The sequence below is a fragment of the Enhydra lutris genome, unplaced genomic scaffold (assembly GCF_002288905.1).
Source record: "Enhydra lutris kenyoni isolate GAN:26980312 unplaced genomic scaffold, ASM228890v2 scaffoldscaffold31, whole genome shotgun sequence".
NCBI classification, from domain to species: Eukaryota; Metazoa; Chordata; class Mammalia; order Carnivora; family Mustelidae; genus Enhydra; species Enhydra lutris.
In genome coordinates, this window is record NW_019154115.1 from 10,803,034 (window position 1) to 10,828,286 (window position 25,253).

At 37.0% G+C, this 25,253-nt stretch overlaps 1 protein-coding gene across 6 annotated transcripts in view; it reads left to right on the forward strand.

The window, feature by feature from the left end:
• The window catches only part of LOC111153147 (transcription factor 12), a 385,322-nt gene extending 360,443 nt beyond the window's left edge, over positions 1-24,879 (forward strand). For 5 of the 6 annotated variants that reach the window (XM_022511943.1, XM_022511944.1, XM_022511946.1 and 2 more), the window contains 5 exons: positions 4,795-4,909; positions 5,943-6,105; positions 10,664-10,896; positions 18,500-18,653; positions 21,895-24,879. In XM_022511943.1, the coding sequence (XP_022367651.1) occupies positions 4,795-4,909; positions 5,943-6,105; positions 10,664-10,896; positions 18,500-18,642 (654 nt within the window). In that variant the 3' untranslated portion in view covers positions 18,643-18,653; positions 21,895-24,879. The remainder of the gene's footprint in view (positions 1-4,794; positions 4,910-5,942; positions 6,106-10,663; positions 10,897-18,499; positions 18,654-21,894) is intronic. The other variant, XM_022511945.1, reaches the window with a different exon arrangement.
• Positions 24,880-25,253: the final 374 nt, after the last annotated feature.

Here is a 25,253-nt window from a genome sequence, read left to right on the forward strand (position 1 = left end):
GACTACCAACTGCGAGAAACATATGTTAATAGAAGTCAAAATCAAAAGACTGGATTTTGACTGTTACTTTTAACTGAACTTGACCAGCCTCAAAGTTTAGAATTAAATGAGGTTTCAACTACAGAAAGCTTTTAACATTATTTTAACTATCTAATACACGTAAAAATTAAATTCTTAGAAAGATTACTGTGTCAGAAAAAGAAACTAAGAAATAAATAATTCCTGCTTTTTAAAATATAATTAGTATAGCCAGCCTAACATAGTTTTAATATTTGCTCTTTTTTTTTTTTTTTTTAGATTTTTATTTATTTATTTATTTGACAGACGAAGATGACAAGTAGGCAAAGAAGCAGGCAGAGAGAGAGGAGGAAGCAGGCTCCCGCAGAGCGGAAAGCCCGATGCAGGGCTCGATCCCAGGACCCTGGGATCGTGACCTGAGCCGAAGGCAGGGGCTTTAACCCACTGAGCCACCCAGGCGCCCCTATTTGCTCTTATTTTTAATAGGATTAATATTTTCATTTACTTAATTTCATATTCCCTTTCAATATTTTTGATGATTTCTTCATATTTGCTGAATGCAAATATAAAACTTGAGACTTTTTTGTCAGATAGTCTTACTAGGATATGATTGGTATACTTTCAAATTTTAAAGTCAGGGTTTTGGGAACTATTAAAATGTCAACATTGTACTTCAGTTTTGCTGCCACTTATTTAGTGTAAGAATAAACTCTTGGAATAAACTTCTAACTGGAAAAGATACCAAAAAGGACCAGAATTGTTAATTTTACTTGGGCATTATTAAAAGGTTTCAACAGTATAAAAGTTATTATATGTCATATCTGTTTATGGCTGTGTAGATAGCTCATGATACCACTTTTATCTTTAACAGAAAGTACTCATTCCTCTAAGAGTGATTTCAACGTCATACTAAGTTATATGAGAAGCTTTTTGTATTAATGGAAGCTTGATGGAAATCTTAAAAAGTTCCTTATTTATGATACAAAACTTATCCATAAGGTCTTTTGATTTCTTTATTATAAATACTAAGGAAATTTAATCCAACCATTTCTTTTAATTTTTTTAATTATTTGGGTTTTTGTTGTTTAAGCCATGGTTGGAAATGTCTGGTGTTCTTTTGTGACAGCAGAATAAATAGTGTTAAATTGTAGGATTTAAAGTTTCTTATATAATGATGTAAATATATGTTTTATCTGTTTACTAAATCTTAAAGCAGTTAGAGAATCGAGAATAGTTGTAAGAGAAATAAGATGAAGTTATTAAACACTAACAGGCAAATAAAGTAATATTTATTCAAAGTTAGCACTTTTGTCACATAGCAAATTTGAATTGTTTTAACCTTACATTTAGACAGTATTTAATTTTATTAGTATAGGTGTATGCCATAGAAATTGCATGTCTAGGTTTCAAATGAATTGAAGGAGTTTATTTTTAACTATATTTTACTTTTTCTAACCAATTTTTTCCTGAGTGGGCAGTTTAATTTTTTTCTCATTAAAACTACATTATGGTGGTTTTTAAGAGATTTGATACCATTTTTTAAATTCAGAGTTGTTCCAAATGGCAACTTTTTTAAGTTTGAAAACCATATAGGTTATATGTTTATGGCAATATCATTAAAGAAGCACCATATTCTACCGTTTCTAGCCTAAAACCCTTCTTTAGGTAAAACAAAATACATACAGAAAATAAAGATCTTTTAATCAGTCTGTAGATTAATACTGATTAATTTAAATAGTATTCAGTGAACAGTACAAATGGAACAAATTATTAGAATAGAATTCAGAATCAGAGAGGAATTCATACTCAGTACTTTTCAGTCTGCTTCTTAATTCACAAGACCTCTTATTCATCAACTAATTAGATTTAGCATTTTTCTATTGTGGGCGCTAAGGCTATTGGCCAAATTAAATGAAAACAGGTCCCTTGTTGGGTGCTCCCACAAAAGTAAGGCCATACACAGATTGTGAAGATTCAGAATGCAAGATGATGTCATTTAATGAGATGGGCCTTTTATTCTGAAATAGAGCTCTTCATAATAATTGAAATATAGAGCATAGCAGGCCTAGGGGTTTGCCTTCCCCTACTTCTCCCCCAGTAGCAGCAGCCTGTCAGCTGTATGCTAACGAGAGGAACAATTAAACATAGGGTCCTATCTGGCTGGCCCAGTCTCTGAGCTCAGACAAAGAACTGTTTATACACCTGTTGTGTCTGTGGACAGAGCTGTTTGAATGGGTAGCTGCAGATTAAAAGGAGGACATGGGAGCCAGTGTGAGCAAGGGTTAAATAGAACTTTAAGAACTGTGAAAGTCAAATTCTCCAGAAAATATATGAGGGCCATTTGCGAGGGGAATCAAGTTACAAAAAAAAAAAAAAAAAAAAAAGTTCCTGCTAACTTCATTAACATGAAGAACTCCAGACTTCAAGCCTTTTGCTAGTCTGAGGCCATTTTTTAAAGCTTTAATATATTTTTTTTTCTTTTTGGGATCCAAAAAAATACTTAATTTATAGTATTCCAAAGAGATGAAAATATTTGTTGGTGTTTATATCCCAAAACAAATTGATCAACCATCCTGTTTTCCTTCAGGGAAAGGCAAAAGCCCTAAGATTTACTTAGATAATGATTCAGAAAATCAAAGAATTGTTTTTACTAATGAAATAAAAAGAAGTAAGAATTCAAAAGATGCATCATCACTTATTGGTTGGATGGAAATTCAGTCTGTGACTATTCGACAGTATTGTCTTACAGAGCTGTAAAATGAGTTGTACACATACAGTATAGAGTAGATGCACATATGTTTAAAAGTTTAAGTTTTAAAAGACTATTTTCTTTTAAGTTACTTGGTATGATAGCTCAGAATAGTAGGTGAGAGCAAAATTTACCACGTATTACCAAAGATCAGGGGAAGTTTTGTTTTAAGTTCACATTCTAAACACAAACACAGAAATCTTAGCTTTTACTTTGTCCTGCAATGATTTCTTCAGCCAGTCAATATTGTTCTGGTGGTATTTATCTTTAGAATAGGCTTAGGCTCTTAAAGTCCCAAAGATTTTGCAGCTGTATATTGTATTTTTATTATATTTATTTTTATAAATGGGATTTTTAAACTGACCTTCTTCTTAGATCATTAAGTAGTTTATAGCAAGCAAAGAAAGCAGCTAATCCTCAGCAATGACTGATCCTCAAATAAATTTAGAAGTACATAGGGAATACATTAAGTGGGTTTTTAAAAATTACATTAGGGGCGCCTGGGTGGCTCAGTGGGTTAAAGCCTCTGCCTTCGGCTCAGGTCATGATCCCAGGGTCCTGGGATCGAGCCCCGCATTGGGCTCTCTGCTCAGCAGGGAGCCTGCTTCCCTTCCTCTCTCTCTGCCTGCCTCTCTGCCTACTTGTGATCTCTGTCAAATAAATAAAATCTTAAAAAAAAAAAAAGTTATAAAAAAAAATAAATAAATAAAAATAAAAATTACATTAAAGGGCCACCTGGATGGATCAGTCAGTTAAGTGACTCTTGATTTTGGCTCAGGTCATGATCTCAGTGTTGTGAGAGATGGAACACCACCTCGGGCTCCATGCTGGGCTTGGAGCCTGCTTAAGATTCTCTCCCCTCCTACTCTCCTCGCCTGTGCCACCCTCCCTCCTTGGAAAAATTTAAAAAGAAAAGCTACATGAAAGATAAGAGTAAGGACAGAGCGCAGACATTTCTTTAAAAGAGTGGTGAAAAACCTGACGTTTTCGAATCTAGTCCAGTACCAAATGGCCTGTTGCCTAAAACTTTGCTTTGGTGCCTTTTGTTGGGTTCACAGGAAACCAAAGGATAAACTTGCACAGGGGTATTTATACCTCTTAGGGTAAAATCCATACAAAGTCATGAAAGATAAAAGCTAAATTAATTACTCAAGAGGGATCCAAAGTAAAAGAGTTTGCTGGGATTGAGGGATTTGTTGAAAAACAGTGATTCTTATATATAACTCCAAGCAATAAACCTCTTAATTAAAGGCTTAATCTTGTAGTTGACACATGTGCTACTGTTCTAATAAAAGCTTTATTTGTAACCAGTTTTTCTAAAAATACAACTATAGCTAAAATACTTGGTGATACTTGCATGTCTTCTAATTTTAGGCTAATTGTGATTTATGCAATTAGCATAATTCATCTTTTTCTTTCTTTTTCTCTAAAACAATAAAAATACGTCATTTTTGTTGCCTGCCAATTCAGAACTTTTGTTTTAAGTTTATTTCATTTTATATTGCTTTTGCTGCTCTTTTAAAATTTTTGAGGGAGGCAAAGGAAGAAGAAAAAACAAGAAACTGTACGTGTGTGTGAGGAAAGGGTATGCAAAGTATAGATAAATACTGTTATTACTTGGAGTGTAGCAATATTTTGTGAAATGCAAATTCATACATACGGAATATGCATATGGAATAGATTTGCAGATTGATGTAGGATTATTAACAGATACTATAATGTGTAGTGCTTTATGGCTTCTAGAGTGCTTTGTCTCTTTTAGCTCATTCACTTCATACAGCAACCCTCTGTGGAATATAAAATTTGAACGTTGGAATTTTTTTTTTATTTTGATTCAGAAGCAGTGGTACCAGCAAGTCTTTTGAAATCCAAAAATCAGAAAATAGCATCCCAAAAAAGTTGTTAAATTCAGATGAATGATAGATTTCATTTTCTCTGTTAAGCCCATTAAAAGATTTTAAACAATCATTGCCCCTAAACGGTCTTGACTTTTTTTTTTTTTTTTTTTTTTTCTTTTTAAACTTTAGGTTGGAACTCATCGAGAAGACTCTGTCAATCTCAATGGCAATCATTCAGTCCTGTCTAGTACGGTCACTGCTTCAAGCACAGACTTGAACCACAAAACACAAGAAAATTATAGAGGTAACTGTATTGTTGGTCTCAGCAGTAATGCATACAGAGATATCATTTGGAACACTGTCATCTTTCTTACAAGCAGATTGACATCTGTGAACCAAAAGTCATCTTAGGTGGGGCAATTCCAAACAGTAGTACCACTGAATATAGAGGGTAGGTATTTAGTTCCAATTTTCCTATTTGGCTGGGCCAATTGTAGATATTTATTGACAGATAGAACCACATGCAAACTGTTCAGTATTTACTGGTCATCTTACCTGCTCATGCTTCTGTTACGTCTCTTTCCTAGTCACTTCCCCTCGTGACTGAGCCCTTATGGTCCTTAGAGGCAGTAAAGAATTTTTCTGAGTATGTTGAGAGCTCCAAGTGATAATAGCTTTTATTTAGAAGATTATAATTTAATTATAGAGACAGACAAACAACAAACTGATAAAAACAAACTGATAAATGTTATAATAGAGCTTATAAGTACAAATATATTACTAATTTTAAGACCACCAAAGTAAAGTTTTCCCAGTTGTATTTAATCATGTGACCCATTTTATTGTATTTATCTGGGGAAAATGTTAAAGCTTATTTCCTTTACCTTAGCAGCATCTTAGAAGTCAGTTTCTAAACTGCATCAAGTTTCTCATATTTGTTCAGTTGTTAAATAGTGCCTTAAAGTAAGCATTAGAGTGACCATCAAGGTTGGACTTTTTCTTTTATTTATTTACTAATTTTTTAGGATTTATTTATTTTGGGGAGAGGGAGGGGGGAGAGAGAGAGAATCTCAAGCAGATTCCCTGCTGAGCATGGAGTCTGATGCCTAACCCACTGAGCCACCCAGGCACCCCAGACTTCTTCATTTAAATACAGATGCTTTAAAAGTAATTTTCTCCAAGGTTTGTGGATCTGTTCTTTCCACCGCTAAATAGTATATTATCCTACATCTTCAGACTTCCATAAGAGTCCTGTAACAAGTAAAAACACCATCTAGAAGGCTTTTTACTGTCTTAGTTCTAATTCTGGACATTTATGTTTCTTGCCTCTTTGTTAGGTGGCTTGCAAAGTCAGTCTGGAACTGTTGTTCCAGCAGAAATCAAGACTGAAAACAAAGAAAAAGATGAAAACCTTCATGAACCTCCTTCATCAGATGACATGAAATCAGATGATGAATCCTCCCAAAAAGATATCAAGGTTTCATCTAGAGGCAGAACAAGGTATTTGTTAGCACCCAGGTATTACATTTCACTCACTCGCCATGGGTGAAAATGCTTGGAAAATTGAAGGGTGTCATGCATTTATTAAGTGTCATCTATGTTCTAGATACTGTGTTAGGACTTCATATTTTACCTCATTTAGTGCTCACAGTAGCCCTAAAAGGGGGGTCATAAAATGCTGACTCCAAAATTATGCATTCCATTGTACCACAGTATTTTAGGGGCTACATATGAAAAAGAATTATATCTCTCCCTTCAGTTGGAGCACAAAATAATTAAAACAGTTAAATTTTACATTTGGAGACATTTAGATATAGTACACCAATAAATACTTGAGTATATTATTTTTACGCTATGTTTATGGTAAAACTCTGTTGTATGATTTAAACCAGGGGTCAGCAAACTATGGCCCATGGGCCAAATCTAGCCCATGGTCTATTTTAATAAATAAAGTTTTATTGGAACACTGCCATACCCCATTCATTTGCATATGGACTATGGCTGCTTTCCCAACACGGTGGCAGATTTGGGTAGTTACAGCAGAGACCAGATGGCCCACAAAGCTGAAAATATTTACTATCTGGCCCTTTACAGAGGAAGTTTGCCAACTCCTGATTTAAACAATGATTTGAGAAGAACATGGAAAAGGAAGTACTCCAGGTGGACTGATGTTGTTGGGGAAGATTTTCTAGAAATCACACTTGACTTTGCTTTTCACTATGGATATTGAAGCATAGTACATTAGTTTCAAATGATTTTCAGATTCTTCCTTCAGATTTTTCTTCTAATTCTACATTAAATTTAGATGGTTTGGTGTATCTGGCATACCCTGTTTTTTGGCATCAATAATATGTATATATCACACACAGATATTTAAAACATTGTTCTTTGTATTAAATTAGGGTACAAAGAAGACCACGATGAGCATGGAAGATATAACTAAAAATACTAAATTGAAAATTAATCTAAAAATTAAATTTTAAGGTTCTAATACTGTCATTTTTTTTTTAATATTTTATTTATTTATTTGACACAGAGAGGTCACAGTAGGCAGAGCAGCAGGCAGAGATAGAGGGGGAAGCAGGCTCCCCTCCGAGCAGGGAGCCTGATGTGGGGCTTGATCCCAGGACCCTGAGATCATGACCCGAGCTAAAGGCAGAGGCTTAACTCACTGAGCCACCCAGGCGCCCCTGTCATTTTTTTTTTTTTTTTAAGATTTTGTTTATTTATCTGAGAGAGAGCAAGAGCAAGCACAATCTAGAGGGAGGGGGATATGGGAAGGAGAAACACTCCCAGCTGAGCAGAGAGCCCAGGACCCTGGGATCGTGACCTGAGCTGAAGGTAGATGCTTCTATCTGAGCCACCCAGGTGTCCCTTAATATTGTCATTTTAGTATGCATTATACTCAGTAGTACAGGAGCATGAAGAAGTAAAAATTGGGTCAGAGAATCCAGACACTACTCCTTTGAGGCATCTTAATTCTTTAGTAGTTTTATTATTCAAATAGAATTTTAAGAGAAATAATTTGCATCTTTCCTTCTAATTCATCTTTTCATCTTAAAGGTCAGAGTTCAGCAAACTTTCCATGTAAAGGGTAGACAGTAGCTATTTTAGGTTTTGTGGGCCATTGGGTGAGTCTCTGTCACAACTACTCAACCCTGCCATTATGATAAAAGCAACCAAAGACAATACATAAGCAACTGAGCATAGCTCTTTGAGTAAAATTTTATGTAAGAAAACAGGAAGCCAGCTCATGGGCCATAGATTACTGAACCCTGTTATAGGTCATCAGAAAATGAGAAGGAGGTATAACAGTTTACTAGTAACAGCAATGCTTAGTAATTAATGATAATCAATAGATTAATATCATGGTCCTTGATTGAATTATGGCTTCATCACATACTTGCCAAGTTACCCTGGACAAGTTGTTAAAACTCTCTAAACTTCAGGGTTTTTTTCTCTAAAAAGAGAGTATTATAGGATTCTTAAGGAAATAAACTGAAAATGATGCATATAAAGCCCTTTGCACACTTTTTTGCATGCAGTAAGGTACTATAGTTACTATTATGATAATGATGATTTTAAGAGTGTGGTATAGCCTTGTTTCCATAGAATACTTACCTGGGTCCTTGTCATTACACTGCCACTAATTAGCTATGTAATGCTAGGATCGTCACTGATCTCTCTGGATCTGGCAGTAGTTCTCAGCCCTAATGCACAAAATCCTGAAATGCTTTAGAAAAACAGGTTGTCTTAGTGCCAACCCAAGCTCACTAAATCAGCATCTCTGGTAGTGGGACCTTCGAAGCCTGTATATTTCAGGTACCCCTGAAGATTCTGATGGGTGGCCACATTCGGAACCCTTTGGGCTAGATGATCTGTAAAGTTTCCTTTGAATAAAAGAGCTAGTGATTATAATATAAAAGAATATTTTTATGTAATTCTTGACAATTAGCTAGAAAAAAATCTATTATGTACTTAATCTTTATTACAGTACTCAAGTTTATTAGAGCTCCTTTGTGCATATTATTTCAGGGTTCTGAGAGACTGCTCAGTCATTTATTTCTGAAAAATAAATAGAATTTTCTAAAAGTAATTCCAGATCATCTCCTTCAAATGTTTGGGCTTTTATCTGATTACTTAATCTGTTTTCATTACAGAAATTTGGAAAATATAGAAAAGAACACAAAAATCACAAGAAACTGATCTTTCAAGAATTAACTACTATTTACTCTTTAATGAATAGATATGCCATAAATATAAATTGGAATTAAATTGGTTATCAGTTTTACAATATCAGTTTTTTCATATAGCAGTGTATTTTTCATATTTTCATCTGTCCCTGATTTTTCTCACGTTTTTTCCTTTGTTTTTAGCCAGCATTATTGAAGTTTAATTCAAATATATATAATAAAATACACCAATTTTAAGGGTACAGTTTTTGTCCAAATGTGTATGGTCTTATAACCACCACAACATTACTAATAAGAATATTTCTACCACCCCAAAAAGTTGCCTTATGCCCCTTCGTAATCAGTACCCTTCTTCCGTCCCCTGGCAGCCGTTCATCTGCTTTTCATTATTAGCGCTTTGTCTTTTCTAGAGGATCATGTAAATCATACAGTATGTAGTCTTGTGTCTGGCATCTTTTACTTATTAGCACAATCTGCAGCCTAATTTTTAGAGACTACACAGTAGACAGTTGTCTGGATGTACTGTGATTTATTTAACCTGTGTTCTATTATTGGACTCCCAATTAGTTGCTAGACTAAATAATTCTGTTATCAACTTTTTTACATAAATCCCTATGTACATCCCTAATTATATCCTTAGAGTGAATTTCTTAAGTTAGAATTGCTGATCAAGATATAAAGAACATTTTAAGGCTTTGGGTTCATTTTGCCAATTTGTCCTTCAAAAAATTGTTCTATTTGATTCATGGGGGGTTTTTTTTGTTGTTTTTTTGTTTTTAAGATTTTATCTATTTATTGGAGAGTAAGAGCGTGCACATGACAGAGAGGGAGCACAAGAGGGAGCGGGAGACACAGACTCCCCGCTGAGCAGGGAGCGCAACACAGGGATTGATCGCAGTACCTCAAGACTATGACTCAACCCTGCCCTATGACTCACCCCTGCCCTATGACAGAGCCAAGGGCAGATGCCCGGCAGACTGAGCCACCCAGGCATCCCATGCCTCATGTTTTAGAATCATCGCCACTGACGATATTTCTCTCCTAAACAAAAAGTAGTCATTTTCTGAGATACTTCTCTTATTCTGTGTCTTAAGCTTTTCTTCTTCCTCATCAGGTGAGGGAAAAAAAAAAGCATGTGAGAGAGATGATTTGGAATATATTTAGGAGCACAGGTTAGGCAAATTATAGTACATTAGTGTACTAGGACAGTGCTTCTCAAACCTTAATGTACATATGAACCAGCCAGGGATCTTGTTAAAATGTAGCTTTCAGTTCAGTAGGCTTACAGTAGAACTTTGAGAGTCTGTGTTTTTAACAAGTCCCAGTAATGCTGATGCTGATCACATTCTGAGTAGCAAGGCCCTAGAATGTTATGTATTCATTCAAATTATGTTTATAAAGACTTGAACTAGTATGGAGAAGTGTTTATGCTGAATATGCAATGGAAAATGCATTTAAAAATGTATGTTGTTGGGTGCCAGGGTGGCTCAGTTGGTTGAGCCTCTGAATTTTAATTTCAGTTCAGGTGGTGATCTCAGGGTTTTGAGATCAAGCCCTGCATCAGGCTCCACATTCAGCGTGGAGTCTGCTTGGGATTCTCTCTCTCCTCCTCTCTGCCCCTCTCCCCACTTATACAGTGTGTTTGCTTTATAAGTAAGTAAATAAATAAATAAAATTTTTGAAAATGTATGTGATATAATTTCAACTATATATATATATGCATTAAAGAAAGACTGGAAAGATATATATATATACATATATATATATATATAATCATGTTAAGTGTAACTATGTCTACTATTTGGTAAAATTATAGGTAATTTTCATAGGGATCTAATAGACATTGTTGTTACTTCATTTTCTAGCAGTACTAATGAAGATGAGGATTTGAACCCAGAACAGAAGATAGAAAGGGAGAAAGAAAGGCGGATGGCTAACAATGCCAGAGAACGTTTACGTGTGCGGGATATTAATGAGGCATTCAAAGAGCTTGGTCGAATGTGTCAGCTCCATTTAAAGAGTGAAAAACCCCAAACAAAACTCCTTATTCTTCATCAGGCCGTGGCAGTCATCCTTAGTCTAGAACAGCAAGTCAGAGGTAAGTAGGTTCAGCAAAGATAAATAACTGTTCTGCCTTCGGTGGGCAGACTTTTCTTTTTTCACTTGCTCTTTTGCTTGGGAAGTTGTTTGTTAAGTTCAACTCGTACTTCTGCCACTGCATCATCTGGATCAAGTTTTCTCTGTAGTTCTCTCACCTCTGCCTCCTAGTATTTGTCCGTATCTGTAGGCTTGGTGCTTCCCACAAACCAGCACAACCCTTTGAAATGTTGCAGAGAATAACCAGCCTCTGCCTTCTGCTCAGCATTAGTGCTTTATGCCCTTCTTGTTCCTGTTCATGTTAAGTCTGATCTCCCACACTGTTGAATTTACCTGCCTAGGCCTGTTTTCCTCCCTGCTTCTTCCTTTCTTCCCCATTCTCTGTACTGAGTTTCTCTCCTACTTTACCCTGGGCTGTCTATTAAAATGGCCCTGCTGATTAATAGGATGCTTGATCATGGCCTCTCCCGGCTTTACTTCATATAGATGTTCTTCATACCCAGTTAATATGGTCTTGGGGCTTATTTGTTGATTCCTGATCAGGAATGCTATGAACTTCTTGGTCTAATGTGCACCGACATGCTTGTGTGTTTCTCAGGGCAAAAGTATGGTTTATTTCAGGCTTCTCCACTGCTGACTCAGTCAAGTGCCCCAACTGTTTTATCTTTTGAGGAGTTTGATGGAATCTTGAAGAAGCTTTGAAACTTCATTTTTTGAACAACTATTTATTGCACACCTCCTATCTAAATCACCTCTATGTTGGACCCTATCTTACCAATTAATATAAGCTTCCTGCCCTTGAAACTTTTTACTATTGAGTTTATTTTTTTCATATTCCTCTTTGTTTTCTCATTCAGAGTTATGAATATTTTATCCTAAGTCTTTTTGCGAAGAATTATAGATGTGCCCTTGGGTTCCAAACCCTACCTCTAGCTTCTCTTCATTAAGAACAACTCTTTCTTATTTAATGGATGTTTATGTGGGATTTTATTTAAAGAAAGTTGGAAAAGAAAAAAGAATATGAATAGAGCAGACACTTAACAACTATAACCATGGACTCTCAGCATTGGTCACAGAAGGAATACACTAAGGAAACCAGAGTTTGGAGAACTTGAATACACTTTCAGAAAAGCTTAACCATAGTAATTAATTGATCCATCCAGTTCCCTCCAATATATTTAATAAGAATGATGAATAGATTATTTCATGCATAACCAGTATACCATTAAACTCAGATACTTGCTCCTGTCAAGGCCCTTAGACTATCTGTAAAGGGTGAATGTTAATGAAACCTGATTTTCAAGAATGTGTAGACTCCCTTGGGATGCTCACAAAGAGTCTGATTGTTGCCCACTCATCTGTGGTAGGATCAGTGACTCCTTGAGCCTTCAGTATTTGCTCTCACTTTATCAGAGTTTTGTTGTTTTTTTTTTTTTTTTTTTTTTTTTTTCATTGTGTCTGACACCGTTTTTCTCACTCTGAAGGCGGTGAGGCACCTGTGTTTTGTGGTCCCTGTACATTCCTCCTTCTGCTCTGCAGACCCAAGATATTTTCTACCCTGACTCTACCCAGCTATTTGCTGTAAAAACTGTTGTGAGCACCTGGTCTGTTTGGACAGCAGCAGTGCCAGAGCTTATCCCTGTACAGCTTTCCTTCCCGCTGTTTATTAGAGCTAGAATACAGAGTCCTTTATTTTTAAAAACACCTCATTTAAGATCAGACTCTTAGATCGGAGTCATCAAAATGAGAAATACCTCTGTGTTTGAAAAAAGTTGTAAACTCCACCGTGCCTGGGTGGATTTTACTCATTCACTTGTAAGATTTGACTTTGTAGTGGTTCCCTGTAGGTAGCTAGGGCAGAAAAGCTGAGTCTGAGAGAAGATGTAACACATAAGCTCATCCAACTGCCTGGTAAGTTTCTGGTAACCATTAATGGGTACTGACTTTTTTTTGCAGTTCTGGAAAGCTCTATATAAGGAGCCACTGACTGATTAGAGTTTGAACAGAATTTAAAATACACTGACTATAACTTCAGTTAGGAGCTGCTTTCATATTCATAAAAGCCTACCTTCCTCCCAACCTCAGACTCTGGGCTTCAAAGCCCAGAGCTTTTATTTTATGTCTTTAATGTAAAAGCCTTGGGATTCACTCAAGATCCTTCTTGAAAGGCACTCTGATGGCTATCTGTCAAAATGGATTTAGAACCCTTCGTGCAGCCCACATACCTCTGCCTTTCTGTGGGAGCACCTTTAGAGTTTAATATGGCCAATGTCTTCTCTGGGCATTATCTCTAGCAGTTTTGAGTTATTTGAGTAATCTATTTACTTCTGAGAGCCTCTTCATCCCTACAAGGGTTCTACTCAGCAGTCCCTGGGCCCATTGGTTTCTATAAAGAGGCACATTTTGTTTATAGGACTACTTCGGGCATTCTCTGCACTTTTTCCTTACCTGATTTGGGATAGTGCTTCAGGACTGTATCTGGCTGTCTGCAGCCTGTTATCCCTGGACAAGTGGCTGTATCAGGAGGGCAACCAGCAGTGTATTCTAGAGAAGAGCAGGAGGAGTGGCTTCCCTTCTGAGCCTCAGATTTTGCCAGAGCACTTTTTGTGTCTTGGTACTTCACATACCAAATTCTACTAGGTCCCTGCCATTGCCAGTTCAAGCCTTTCCATTATGACAACTATAAAATCAACATTAGTTTTACTAATTCTCAGTAGATTTTACATAGTACTTTCAACTTTCTAGTCTTATCTTTACTAACAGTTAGATTAGTGGTTAGACATTTGCTCCTCAAACTTTCACAGGTCCGCTCAGTCAGCTTACTTCCCTTCCAGGAATAATTTAAGGACAGTAGAACTATTAGGATTTTAGTTTCCTGGTGTCTTAGTAAGTTTGAAGATGAATGAGCTAAGACAATGGTTCCCAAATCTGCCAGAATCTCCCGAGGCTTTTCCTTTTCCCAAATTTCCAGACCCTACTACCCTCAGGAGATTTTAATTTAGTTGCAGTGATATGGTAATACATGGTAGTCTTAGCATATTCACTGATAATACTCCTTACTAAATCTTCACTGAAATGAATAAAAATAGTATTAATCCACAAAGACAGATAGAAAAAGATTATAGCATTCAAATCAGAGAGCATAATATGTGTGTAAGATGGAAAGTAGACAGAGTAGTGGTAATTGACTTATTTAGACAGAAGAAATTAAAGTGGAACAGGAGGAATACCACAAAAAGCAGGTTATTCTGTCCCACAAAACTCCTAGCCCCTGAAAGGCTCTATTCTTTGCTAATGTTGGAGAAGGCATTAAATGAAAACAGGAAGATTAAGCAAAGGTCTGTCTAGTATGAAAAAGTTGGATCCCTCAGAGTCAAAATATCATCAGAATTCTAGGCCAATAATGCTAGATTCCAGGAGATAGTAGGACAGTGCCTTCAAAATTCTGAGGAAAAAAATCATTTTTAATCTAGAATTCTGTGTCTACCCAAACCATTAATCAAAGGATGAAGATAGAATAAAGATATTTTGGATATGCAAAGACTTTAAAATTTTACTTCCTATGTACATGTTCTCAGAAGGCTTCTGGAATATATGCTTTAGCCAAGTAAGGACATAATCAATAAAGATAAAGGCATGTGATCCGAGAAGCAAAGAATCTAACACAGAGAGCATCAAAAGGAGATCTCATGACAAGATCTAGAAGGCCTAGAAAATCAGTGTGCCTACACATTGAAAATAGGAGATGGTGGGGCACCTGGCTGGTTCAGTAGGTTAAGCATATGACCTCAGCTCATGTCGTGATCTCAGCATCCTGGGATCAAGCCACACATCAAGCTCCCCGCTGAGTGGGGAGTCTGCTCCCTCTACCCCTTCCCCTGCTCATGCTCGCTCTGTCTCTCTCTAAAATAAAAAATCTTGGGTTTTTTTGTTTTTTCTTTTTAAAGATTTTATTTATTTATTTGACAAAGATCACACGTAGGCAGGGAGGCAGGCAGAGAGAGGGGGAGAAGCAGGCTCCCCGCTGAGCAGAGAGCCCGACGCGGGGCACGATCCCATGACCTGAGATCACGACCTGAGCTGAAGGCAGAGGCCCAACCCACTGAGCCACCCAGGCACCCCTAAAATAAATAAAATCTTAAAAAAAAAAAAATAGATGTTAGTTAGCTGCAGAAGAAAGAAAGGGATTTTTCCCAATTTTCTTTCCAGGGTAAGAAAATGGAATTAATAGATGAAATGATGGTATGTTTGAGATTTTAAGGAAAAAAAAAATGTTGATAGGCATTTATGAGATCTCCTGGAGCATGGGTCGGGGGACAAAATTAGCATTACTAGCAAATGAATAGCAAAGCAAGTGTTAACTGCAGGAAAAACAAGCAGTCATACAAGTAAGGAAACAATGTAAAATTCTTGACTTGCAAGTATGTCCACATAGTTATATTATATTATTTTATAATAATGAATATTTATCCAGTCATAATAATGTAAGAAGTGACTGTGTAGTTAGCCAAAATTTGAGCTTTAGGTACATTGAGAAGATGGTATTTTAAGAGAGCTCAGTCCTCAATTACATACTAGAAGTCAATAATAGAATTACTGTAATTGAAATGTGAGAAAGATAGTCACTTCTCATGCCCTGCAGGTAATGTCTGCTCACCTGTACATCAAGGCTTCTGGCTACTTAATACATTTCCCATGGGCTGATCCCACACACCAGAGGGTATTAAAGAAACACTAGCATTTGGCTTTTTTGGATCAAACCTCACTTAACATTTTCTAGCACTTATTCTCTTGATTCTTACAGCCCTGAATGTTCTTTTTCTGACTGACCATAGAAATCTTGCGAGATATTGCCCAGCTTGAGTTTTTGGTTCTGGTCCTCTCTAGCTATTCTGATCATCCTTGTGTGACACAAGGTCATAGTTAGCTAAGAGCAGTGTTTTTTTTATGAGATAAATGTGAACCTGTTTCAGCTGGAAAACTTTCAAATCTCAACTTTCTCCTCTTTGGATTTAACATGTTAATTTATGCCTTTTTCAGTCTCTCCAGTCATTATAGAAGACTGCTCTCTGCACAGCAAAGGGACATGACACCTAATAAAAGACAGAACTCTAGTTATTAGTTAGAAGTGCACATTTACTTGTTAAGAAAACAATTCCTGGTATTTTTACATAATGATGAACATGCCTTTTTTTCTTACTACTTATCCTAATAAATAAGTGTGTACCTTTCTTACTTCATTGATCTTTTTTTTTTTTTTTTTAGATTTTATTTATTTATTTAACAGACAGAGATCACAAGCAGGCAGAGAGGCAGGCAGAGAGAGGAGGAAGCAGGCTCCCTGCTGAGCAGAGAGCCCGATGCGGGGCTCGATCCCAGGACCCTGGGATCATAACCTGAGCTGAAAGCAGAGGCTTTAACCCACTGAGCCACCCAGGCTCCCCTGATCTTCTTAATAGTTGAAGCGGCTTTATGTCTTTTCCCAAATAGGCTGAGAAAATAAGAACTCTAAAATGAAATTTTATCATTGTGCATGAGTAATTGTCAACAGAATCAGCTGAGTTTACCATAATAAAGTCTTTTGTCTACTTTTTTGAAACTTAGAAGTGACTATAAATATGTATTGTAAATACATGTTCAAATACATTTTACTTGGCTTACAGGAAATACATAAAAAAAGAAGAGTCCTGCTATGTTGCATTAGTTTGGCCATTTCAAGAAAATCTAACAAAATTCACATCTTCTGCAAGATATGGTTTTCATTATAGACTAAACTTTTTTCAGATTTTTTTTCTTTATAGATTTTAAGTAGTCTCCACACCCAGCATGGGGCTTGAACTTATGACACCAAGATCAAGAGCCCTATGCTCTACCACCTGAACCAGCCAGGTGCCCCAAGATGTATTTTTAAGTAATCTCCACACCCAATGTGTGGCTCAAACCACAAGCCCGAGCTCAAGAGTCCCATGCTCCATTGACTGAGCCAGCCAGGCACCCCTTCATTACAGACTAATTTTAAGTGATCCTTTTATATTACATTCATTAGGACATTTTTAATCAGTTCACAAAAATACATATAACAACTTTTCACTTTATGATATTATCAGAAACAAAAAACTAACCAAAAGCTGTCATGGGTTGGATATCTTGTACTAAAACTTATAAGGGGGCACCTGGGTGGCTCAGAGGGTTGGGCATCTGCCTTTGGCTCAGGTCATGCTCTCCAGGTCCTGGGATCAAGCCTTGTGTTGGGGGGCGGGGTACTGGCTCAGCGGGGAGTCTGCTTCTCCCTCTCCCTCTCCCTCTGCCCCTGCTCATGCTTTCTCTATGTGTCTTTCTGTCTCAGATGAATAAATAAAATCTTTAAAAATAAATAAATACTCATTTAAGGAAAAGATATCATGAAACATAATTCCTAAGTGGATTTTGATTTTGTTCCAGTGGGTCTCCAATCCAATGGTTTTCTTTCCCTTTATTTCACATAGTAAGACCCTCTACTCTTGAAAATGCCCACTTCAAAAATTCCATTTAGTTGTCTCTGCTTTTTTTTTTTTTTTAAGATTTTATTTACTTATTTATTTGACAGAAACACAGCGAGAGAGGGAACACAGCAGGGGGAGTGGGAGAAGCAGGCCTCCCGCCAAGCAGGGAGCCTAATGCGGGGCTCAGTCCCAGGACCCTGGGATCATGACCTGAGCCAAAGGCAGACACTTAATGACTGAGCTACCCAGGCGCCTCATGTCTCTGCTATCTTATATACAAAGCAGTAGAGAAGGTTTTTATCACCCTTTTAATCCCACCTCTCGCAGTAGAAAGAAACATTCAGTCATCTCGTTCTACAAATAAAAGTAGAAAAGCAAGATAATGTGCCAGCTACCTCTCTACCTTAAAGAGTTGGCACATTTTTTTATAGAGGAATGGCTGAGGGTATTGACTTTATCATTTTCTAAGCTGATAAATTCTAGATAAAGCACAGATGTCTCTCTCCAGGTACGTAAGAGAATGTCACATTCATATCAATCCAATGTACCATATCTTAGCAGGACACTGAGGAGATTTGGTAGACTAACACTGGCACTTGCCCAAATGTTTGAGTAAAGCAGTAAAAGAACTGCCTTTACCTTTGGATGTTGATGTAGATCAAACCAAACCCAGAAAACTAAATCAGAAGCAGAATAAGAAGACACCAAATACTCACTAGAGGCTTATTTAATCTGAAGGTTTATGTGAGCACATCATTGTTGCCTCTGTGTGATGTTACTCATTGTGGGAATGAAATTGCAGAGAGTGGTAATCCCCTTAGAAAGAAAATCTAAGGGATGCCTGGGTGGCTCAGTCAGTTGAGCGGCTGCCTTCAGCTAGGGTCATGATGTCAGGTCCTGGGATCGAGCCCTGCGTCGGGCTCCTTGCTGAGCAGAGAGCCTGCTTCTCCCTCTCTCTCTGCCTGATGCTCTGCCTACTTGTACTCTGTATCTCTGTGTCAAATAAATAAAACCTTAAAAAAAAAAAAGAAAAGAGCAGTTTGTTCGATTTAAGACCTAAGAGTCCCTAATTCATAACTTACCACTGTAACGATAAAAATTATTATTTTTTCCCTGTTTCAGAGAGGAACCTTAACCCCAAAGCAGCCTGCCTTAAGAGAAGGGAAGAAGAAAAAGTTTCTGCCGTATCGGCAGAGCCGCCAACCACACTGCCAGGAACCCATCCTGGGCTTAGTGAAACTACCAACCCTATGGGTCATATGTAAACATCAGCCAGGTAAGTCTGGGTATGAAGAGGAAGTGCAAGGAAATTACCTGATTCATCTGAAACTAAGTTAGAACCTTTGAACAGAATTCTCTGGTAACAGTAGTCATGCTAAAGGTCACATGTAATTTGAAATCCCAACAGTTTACTTTTCTGTTGTATAACCATACTTAGAGAGCCAGTGCCCTTTAATATCAAATTACTATTCAAAGTGGGATAGTATCCTGTAATTTACAAAGAATTTTGGGTTCTCCTGCTCTGGATCATCATGTATATGCTCTCACAAGAATACTACTCTGATCCAAGAAGAAAACAGTACAGTGACTAATCTGTCAATTAAGTTTGTTACCACTCAGAGTCCTCTTTCCTCTACTCAGATACTCATCTGTATCATAAGCCAGTTTTCTCTTAACCATCTACCTCTTCCTGTCATGAAATCTTTGTACACTTACTAGTTGCTTCCATTTGGATCAACAATGCAAGTTTGTAATATGCATCTTCTTTCATAAGTATATCACTTATACCTTCTGGAATCTACTAATGAATATAAAGGTACTACATCTGATAGAACCACAGTGTCCTTCTCTTTGGAATTTTACATGTTGAAAACTGTTCTTTCTCTCTTTTCCTTCATGGATTAAACACAATTCACTTCCTTATGTTTTTTGTTTAACAGTGTGACGAGAGTAATACGAGGTTGTTGCCCAAATAGTTAATGTAAATCATCCTTTTTCTTAAATATTTACATTTACATGATCTATAACAACCTAAGTTGTAGTTATTATTTAGGTGTCAGAAGTTAATATAGAATGTAATTAAGTATTTTAACTAGAAGCATGGGTTAGGGATATTTCTGGGGTCTTCATTTTTATAATCTGCCTGCACCAATGTGTAGTTCTTTTTTCAATTTCATCAGGACATTAAAAACAGTAAATAAAGGTGAATGGATGGGAGATGTGGAGCACAAAAAAATGTCAAGTGCAATTTCATTTAGTCGTCTTTGTAGCTATCTCATTCTGAGCTGAAAGTCTGGAATTTGATAGAATATTTTGTAAAACACTAACATAACTCACCTTTTCCTGAAGAATTTGGTTCCTACCACCTCTGTATATATCCTTCCTAAGATCAAACTAGACCAAAACTGAAGAGTTCATTTGGGACAAAAGGAAGAAGGGTTAATGTGATTATTTAAGTGTCACGTATACTTGTAGCACTAGAACACTGGAGAAAACTAACCCACCTCCAACTCCCCAAAACAGTACCCAGCAACCTAAAAGATTATGCATGTCAAAGAGACCAGATGAGAGCTAGTTAACTTACAGATCCTTTATTTATTTGAGAGAGACACAGCAGGAGAGGGAACACGGGGTGGGGGGGGTGGTGTGAGGTGAGAGAGGGAGAAGCAGGCTGCCCACTGAGCAGGGAGCCTGACACGGGGCTTGATCCCAGGACCCTGGAATCGTGACCTGAGCCGAACAGATGATTAACTACTGAGCCACCCAGACACCCCTACAGATCCTTTAATACTCAAGCCACTGTTTCATATTTTGTGAACAATATAGACTATCATGAAAAGATAGATATTTTTGCTCAAAAATAGACTTTAACATTTTAAAATAAAAACGTGCCATTATTTTTCAATATTTCTAAATTGGCATCTCATTTTAAAGAAGAGTGGTGAGAGGTAATTGTTATGCTCAGGTCCCAGGTAGCCACCAGGCTATGATAAGAGCACTTGACGTTGAGTTGTCACTTTTATCACAGAGCCTGTGTCTCTCTCTAGTTGTACCTGTTTCCTCTTACTCTCTCTTCCTGGTCTCACTCCCCACCTCACATCTCTCTCCTTCCCATGTTTATTTCCAGTTCTTTTACTGCTTTTATATCTGATACTGCTTTCATGTCTCTACCCTTATCTTGAGAATGAGGAAATTCCCCCACTTAAGTTAAAATTAAACCTAGGCAGGGCGCCTGGGTGGCTCAGTGGGTTAAGCCTCTGCCTTAGGCTCAGGTCATGATCCCAGGGTCCTGGGATCGAGCCCCACATCGGGCTCTCTGCTCAGCAGGGAGCCTGCTTCCCTTCCTCTGTCTCTGCCTGCCTCTCTGCCTACTTGTGATCTCTGTCTGTCAAATAAATAAATAATCTTTAAAAAAAATAAATTAAACCTAGGCATTCTCACCTATCAAAAAGAGATGAAGATTCCTTAAAAAAAAAAAAAAGAAAAAGTTTCAGGGCTATAAGAAATGTAGCAAATTTACTTGGTCCCATAAAATTTTATAGGTTTGTGTTTATCACCTTAACATAATGTTTTAACGGTTGCTAATTTAATAAAGGTGGTTGTCTGGTTTCACCTTATAACCTTCAGTTCTTTATAGAACCGCATAACAAATCAAAAACCAGCAAAAGACTGCGCAGCAGGGAAATTACTTCTAGAACCAAAATGGCTGATAAATGACCATAGAATGACTGACTATAAAAGCACAGAATTTGCCACCACATGATACAAGGCCAGGTAGCTTTGACTATCTCAGTTACCCATTTATAAGAGCATAACTCTATTGTAAAACAATACTGTGGTTATTATTTAATAAAGAAGTAAAAGGTATGATTCTTTGTAAAATTACTTTCATCAGAAGTGGCCAAAATGGAAAATTACAGTGTTTACTGCTATGTATATTGAGACTGTAAGTGTATGAAATTTGTATTAATACCAGTAAATTTTAATCATTCATTCATTCATTGAACAAACATTTATTGAGGACCTTCTGTGGACCAGGAGCAGGGACCATTGTGAAAACAAATACCAGACGGTCCTGCCTTCAGAAACCTTCAGTTTAGAGAAGGCATAACCCATTAAGACAATGTGGTAGACTAGATGTATCAGTAAGTGTATGCTTTACCATTGTCTCTCCACTGAAAAATGGATAAATGGAACCTCAGAGCTCAGGTATTGGCAACTTGAATGTTGCCAAAATAGAAGTTTGCATAATTGCCACAGCTGTCGTATAATCCTATATCTTGTGATTGTTGTAATCACATTATCTCCTTGAAAAATCTTACCATACCATTTCAGTTACACCTTTAAGAAAATTCTGAAGCTCTTATAGAAGTCATTTAGCAGACTGCTAATTTAGTATAAACCTGGGTTTAAATGAGGAATATCAGTATCAACTTGTTTTTTTCTGGGGAGGTATTTATTTTTAATGATGATGTCCTAACTGGTTCTGTTCTTTCCCTTGACTTTCCCCACCCCAGTTCCAGAGTTATCAGTAGGCTAGATAGAAGGTGACCTCTCCTCATAAGGACTTGGACAACTCAGATTATCTGAAGACACAAACCTGTTAGGAGGGAGAAGAAAAAACAAAACACTTGAAGCAAGAAACTCAAATGTAATCCTACGATCAAAGCAACTGGTCAACACTTCCATCAGAAGTGAAGATAGGAAGCTCATCAGATAGAACGTCAGCCCATGAAACGTTTGCATCATATCACTTTGTTGCAAACAGTGTGTCGCTTCTGCACAATCAGAGACTGTCTCGATCTCTCCACTCATCGTGGAAGTTGCCTTGTGCCTAAACTGAATTGACAAATGCATTGTAACTACAAATTTTATTTATTGTTATGGAACTGTAAGGTCTACATATAAAGGGAAAAAGTTAATGTGGAAAGCTGATCTAAACTCAGCTGATGCCAGCATTCGTTAAAGCTGTTCACGTGCAGAACAAAGCAGTGACAACCATTGGCCCTTAGCATTCCCGGCATACCTATTAGTGTCTTAAAAAGGAAGGGAAAAGTCTTTTGTTTGCCCTCTCCTATCCTTTTGCCATATGAATAGTGTTTTCCATGAAATAGGAAAATATTACTTGGTATAGCATTTCTCTTGCTCTCGTTTTTCATTCACTTTTATTTTCTCTTATGGGTGTTTTATTTGGTCTCTGAATCTAAATAGTTTATGGTCACAATCCAGAATCCTCATGTAGCCCTATGTGCTTTGCATATTTACCTTACAAAAATAAACAGAGACCATCTGTGACCATAGCCTAGCTAAGATTTTTAAGGGGGAAATTTTGTCCCCTAGATTTTCCCCAAAATAAACATTGCTTTATTTCTAATAATAACCAAGACTTTTCAAGCTTCTAGATTTCATAGTAAAGCTTGTAATAGCAAGAGTATAAATTACAAGGGAAGAATCTACTTCTTAGAAATTGCTTTGTTTTCCAAGCAGTAAGTACTACATATAGTACTTGTAAAGTGTTAGCTGTAAAGTAAGCACAAAAGGATTTAAAATACAAAGAAGATTTTCAGGCTGTGATTATGGTGACTGTAACAAAACCCAATAGTCACCAAGGCAGGTAGTGTGATAAATGAACACACCACTCTGAGGCTAATTACCTAATGGAATACAAGAGCAACGGTCACCGTGTTTCCTTATCCTTGCCTTTATTTCTCTGTCACTTGGATGGCTGGTCAATGGGGAGGAATTCAGTGGGTGATTTAATCAACCGCAAACCATCTGCCCCTGTCCCAAGAAGATGAGCCAGATTAGCCGTAAACCAGTGCTTGTCAGTCCATCTTAGCACAGTACATTAAGGCACCCCTCTGTTTCTAATCCTTCAGAGTTGTTTTTTAAGATATCATAATCACTTTGAACTTCCATGAAATCTGTCTTCCACCACAACAGCCCTGGGAGAGAAAAACATGCTAAACAAGGTTGTCTTGGCTTAATAATTCCTTATGGCCAATATCAACAAAGGCAGTCAGCACACAGAAGAATGGACCCAAATCACTCTGTAACTTAAAGATTTCTGTTAATTTGAAAGAACAAAAACAATTAAGACAGGACTTCAGATCCTCCAATCAGGATGATTCCTAACAAATCCGTCTTTTGTGAACTTAGTGGACTTTTTGGTTACTTTAATTTGCATATATTCTCCAATTACATCAGACTCTATCTGTGGCCTTGTTCTTCATTTCAGTGTTAAATCAGCTAAACAGAAGTTGTTGCTTATGATGTGTGAGTGAACATACGCCACTGCCTGGCCTTTTTTTCTTCAGAGCTTGTTGTCTTTTTCGCTATATTAGACTTTGCAGTATGCCCAGAAGCTTTCCTTCATAAAATAGAAAGAAAAAACATTTGGCTTATTTTTCACTGTAGCTAGTCTTTTATACAATAATCTTGTAAGAAAATTTCTTGAATTCTAAATATTACTCTTTCTAGATTTTTGAAATCGAAAAGTTTTCAGTAAAAAGTTTCTTACTTTATTTTATTATATTAGGTAGTAAAAATGTAGGGTTATTTACCATAACCTGTTCATTAATACCAGAAATTTACAATAGCATTTTAAGACCATAGTAGGATTCTAGCATACCGTGTAGTACCTATGGAGTATTGTAAGAGCTAATTGTCCGAGATGAATTGCTTCTCATCTTGTTCTCCAGTTTCCATTGTTGGTTTATTGCAGATTTGTATCCTGTGTCAAATTCAAGGTATTATTGATAAACCTTTTCAACCAGCAGCAAGAAGTTCAAAATTTTTTCTGTCACTGTAACAGAAAACACAATATGTATATAACATTTATGTAGCAATAAATGTGCCATCTTTTTTTTAACATAGTAAACTAGTGAGTTTTTTACATTCCTCTTTTAAAGAATAACGCATTTTGCTCTTGTCTCCATCTGATTCCTCCCACACTGCTTTTCTTTTTTTCCTCCAGCTTTATCAATATATAATTAATTGACATTATAACATTGTGTAAGTTTAAGGTGGACAATATTATGTTTTGAAATCTGTATATATTGCAAAAATGACTACCATAGTAAGGTTAGTTAACATACCTAGCACCTCACATAATTGCTTTTTTTGTGTGTGGTGAGAATTTTTAAGGCTGACAGTGCTTTTCATAATCTGCATTATCTACATTATCTGGGAAGCCTGTCAGGACAGAATCAGGCTTGTGGAACTAAGTTGGTAATCTACTTTGTAGTTGCCCTGGCTTGTGTATTTCTCCCTTTGCCCTCTTTATGGATAGTGGCCTTTTAGCCTTTTTCTGGAGGTTGACCAAACAGTGATTAGTAGTTCAAATCTACTCTCTTGCAGATTGAGAGGAAAGCAAAGATGGGAAAACACTCAAATGAGGCTTTTCAAATTAAGTTTTTAAAATACTTTGTGTTTAAAATCCCTATTCTTACAAAAAGCCTCTGTCATGGGGCACCTGGGTGGCTCAGTCGTTGAGCATCTGCTTTCGGTTCAGGTCATGATCTCAGGGTCCTGGGATCGAGTCCCAAATTGGGCTTCTTGCTTGGCGGGGAGTCTGCTTCTCTCTCTCTCTCTCTCTGCCTGCCACTGTGCCTACTTGTGCTATCTATCTCTCTGACAAATTTTTAAAATCCTTAAAAAAAAAACACACACAAAAACCAACCAAAAAGCCTCTGTCGTAAGTAGGGCCTGATATTATTTACTGTTTTCAGATTAAAAAATTCTCTTTTCATCTAGGTTTTCAATCACACAATGCCACCTACCCATCACCAGTAAAAATATGCATAGAGACTATCCATGAGGACTTAATGCCAAGCAAAAACCTGAAACAAACTGTGGACAAACTTCTGGACAAAGT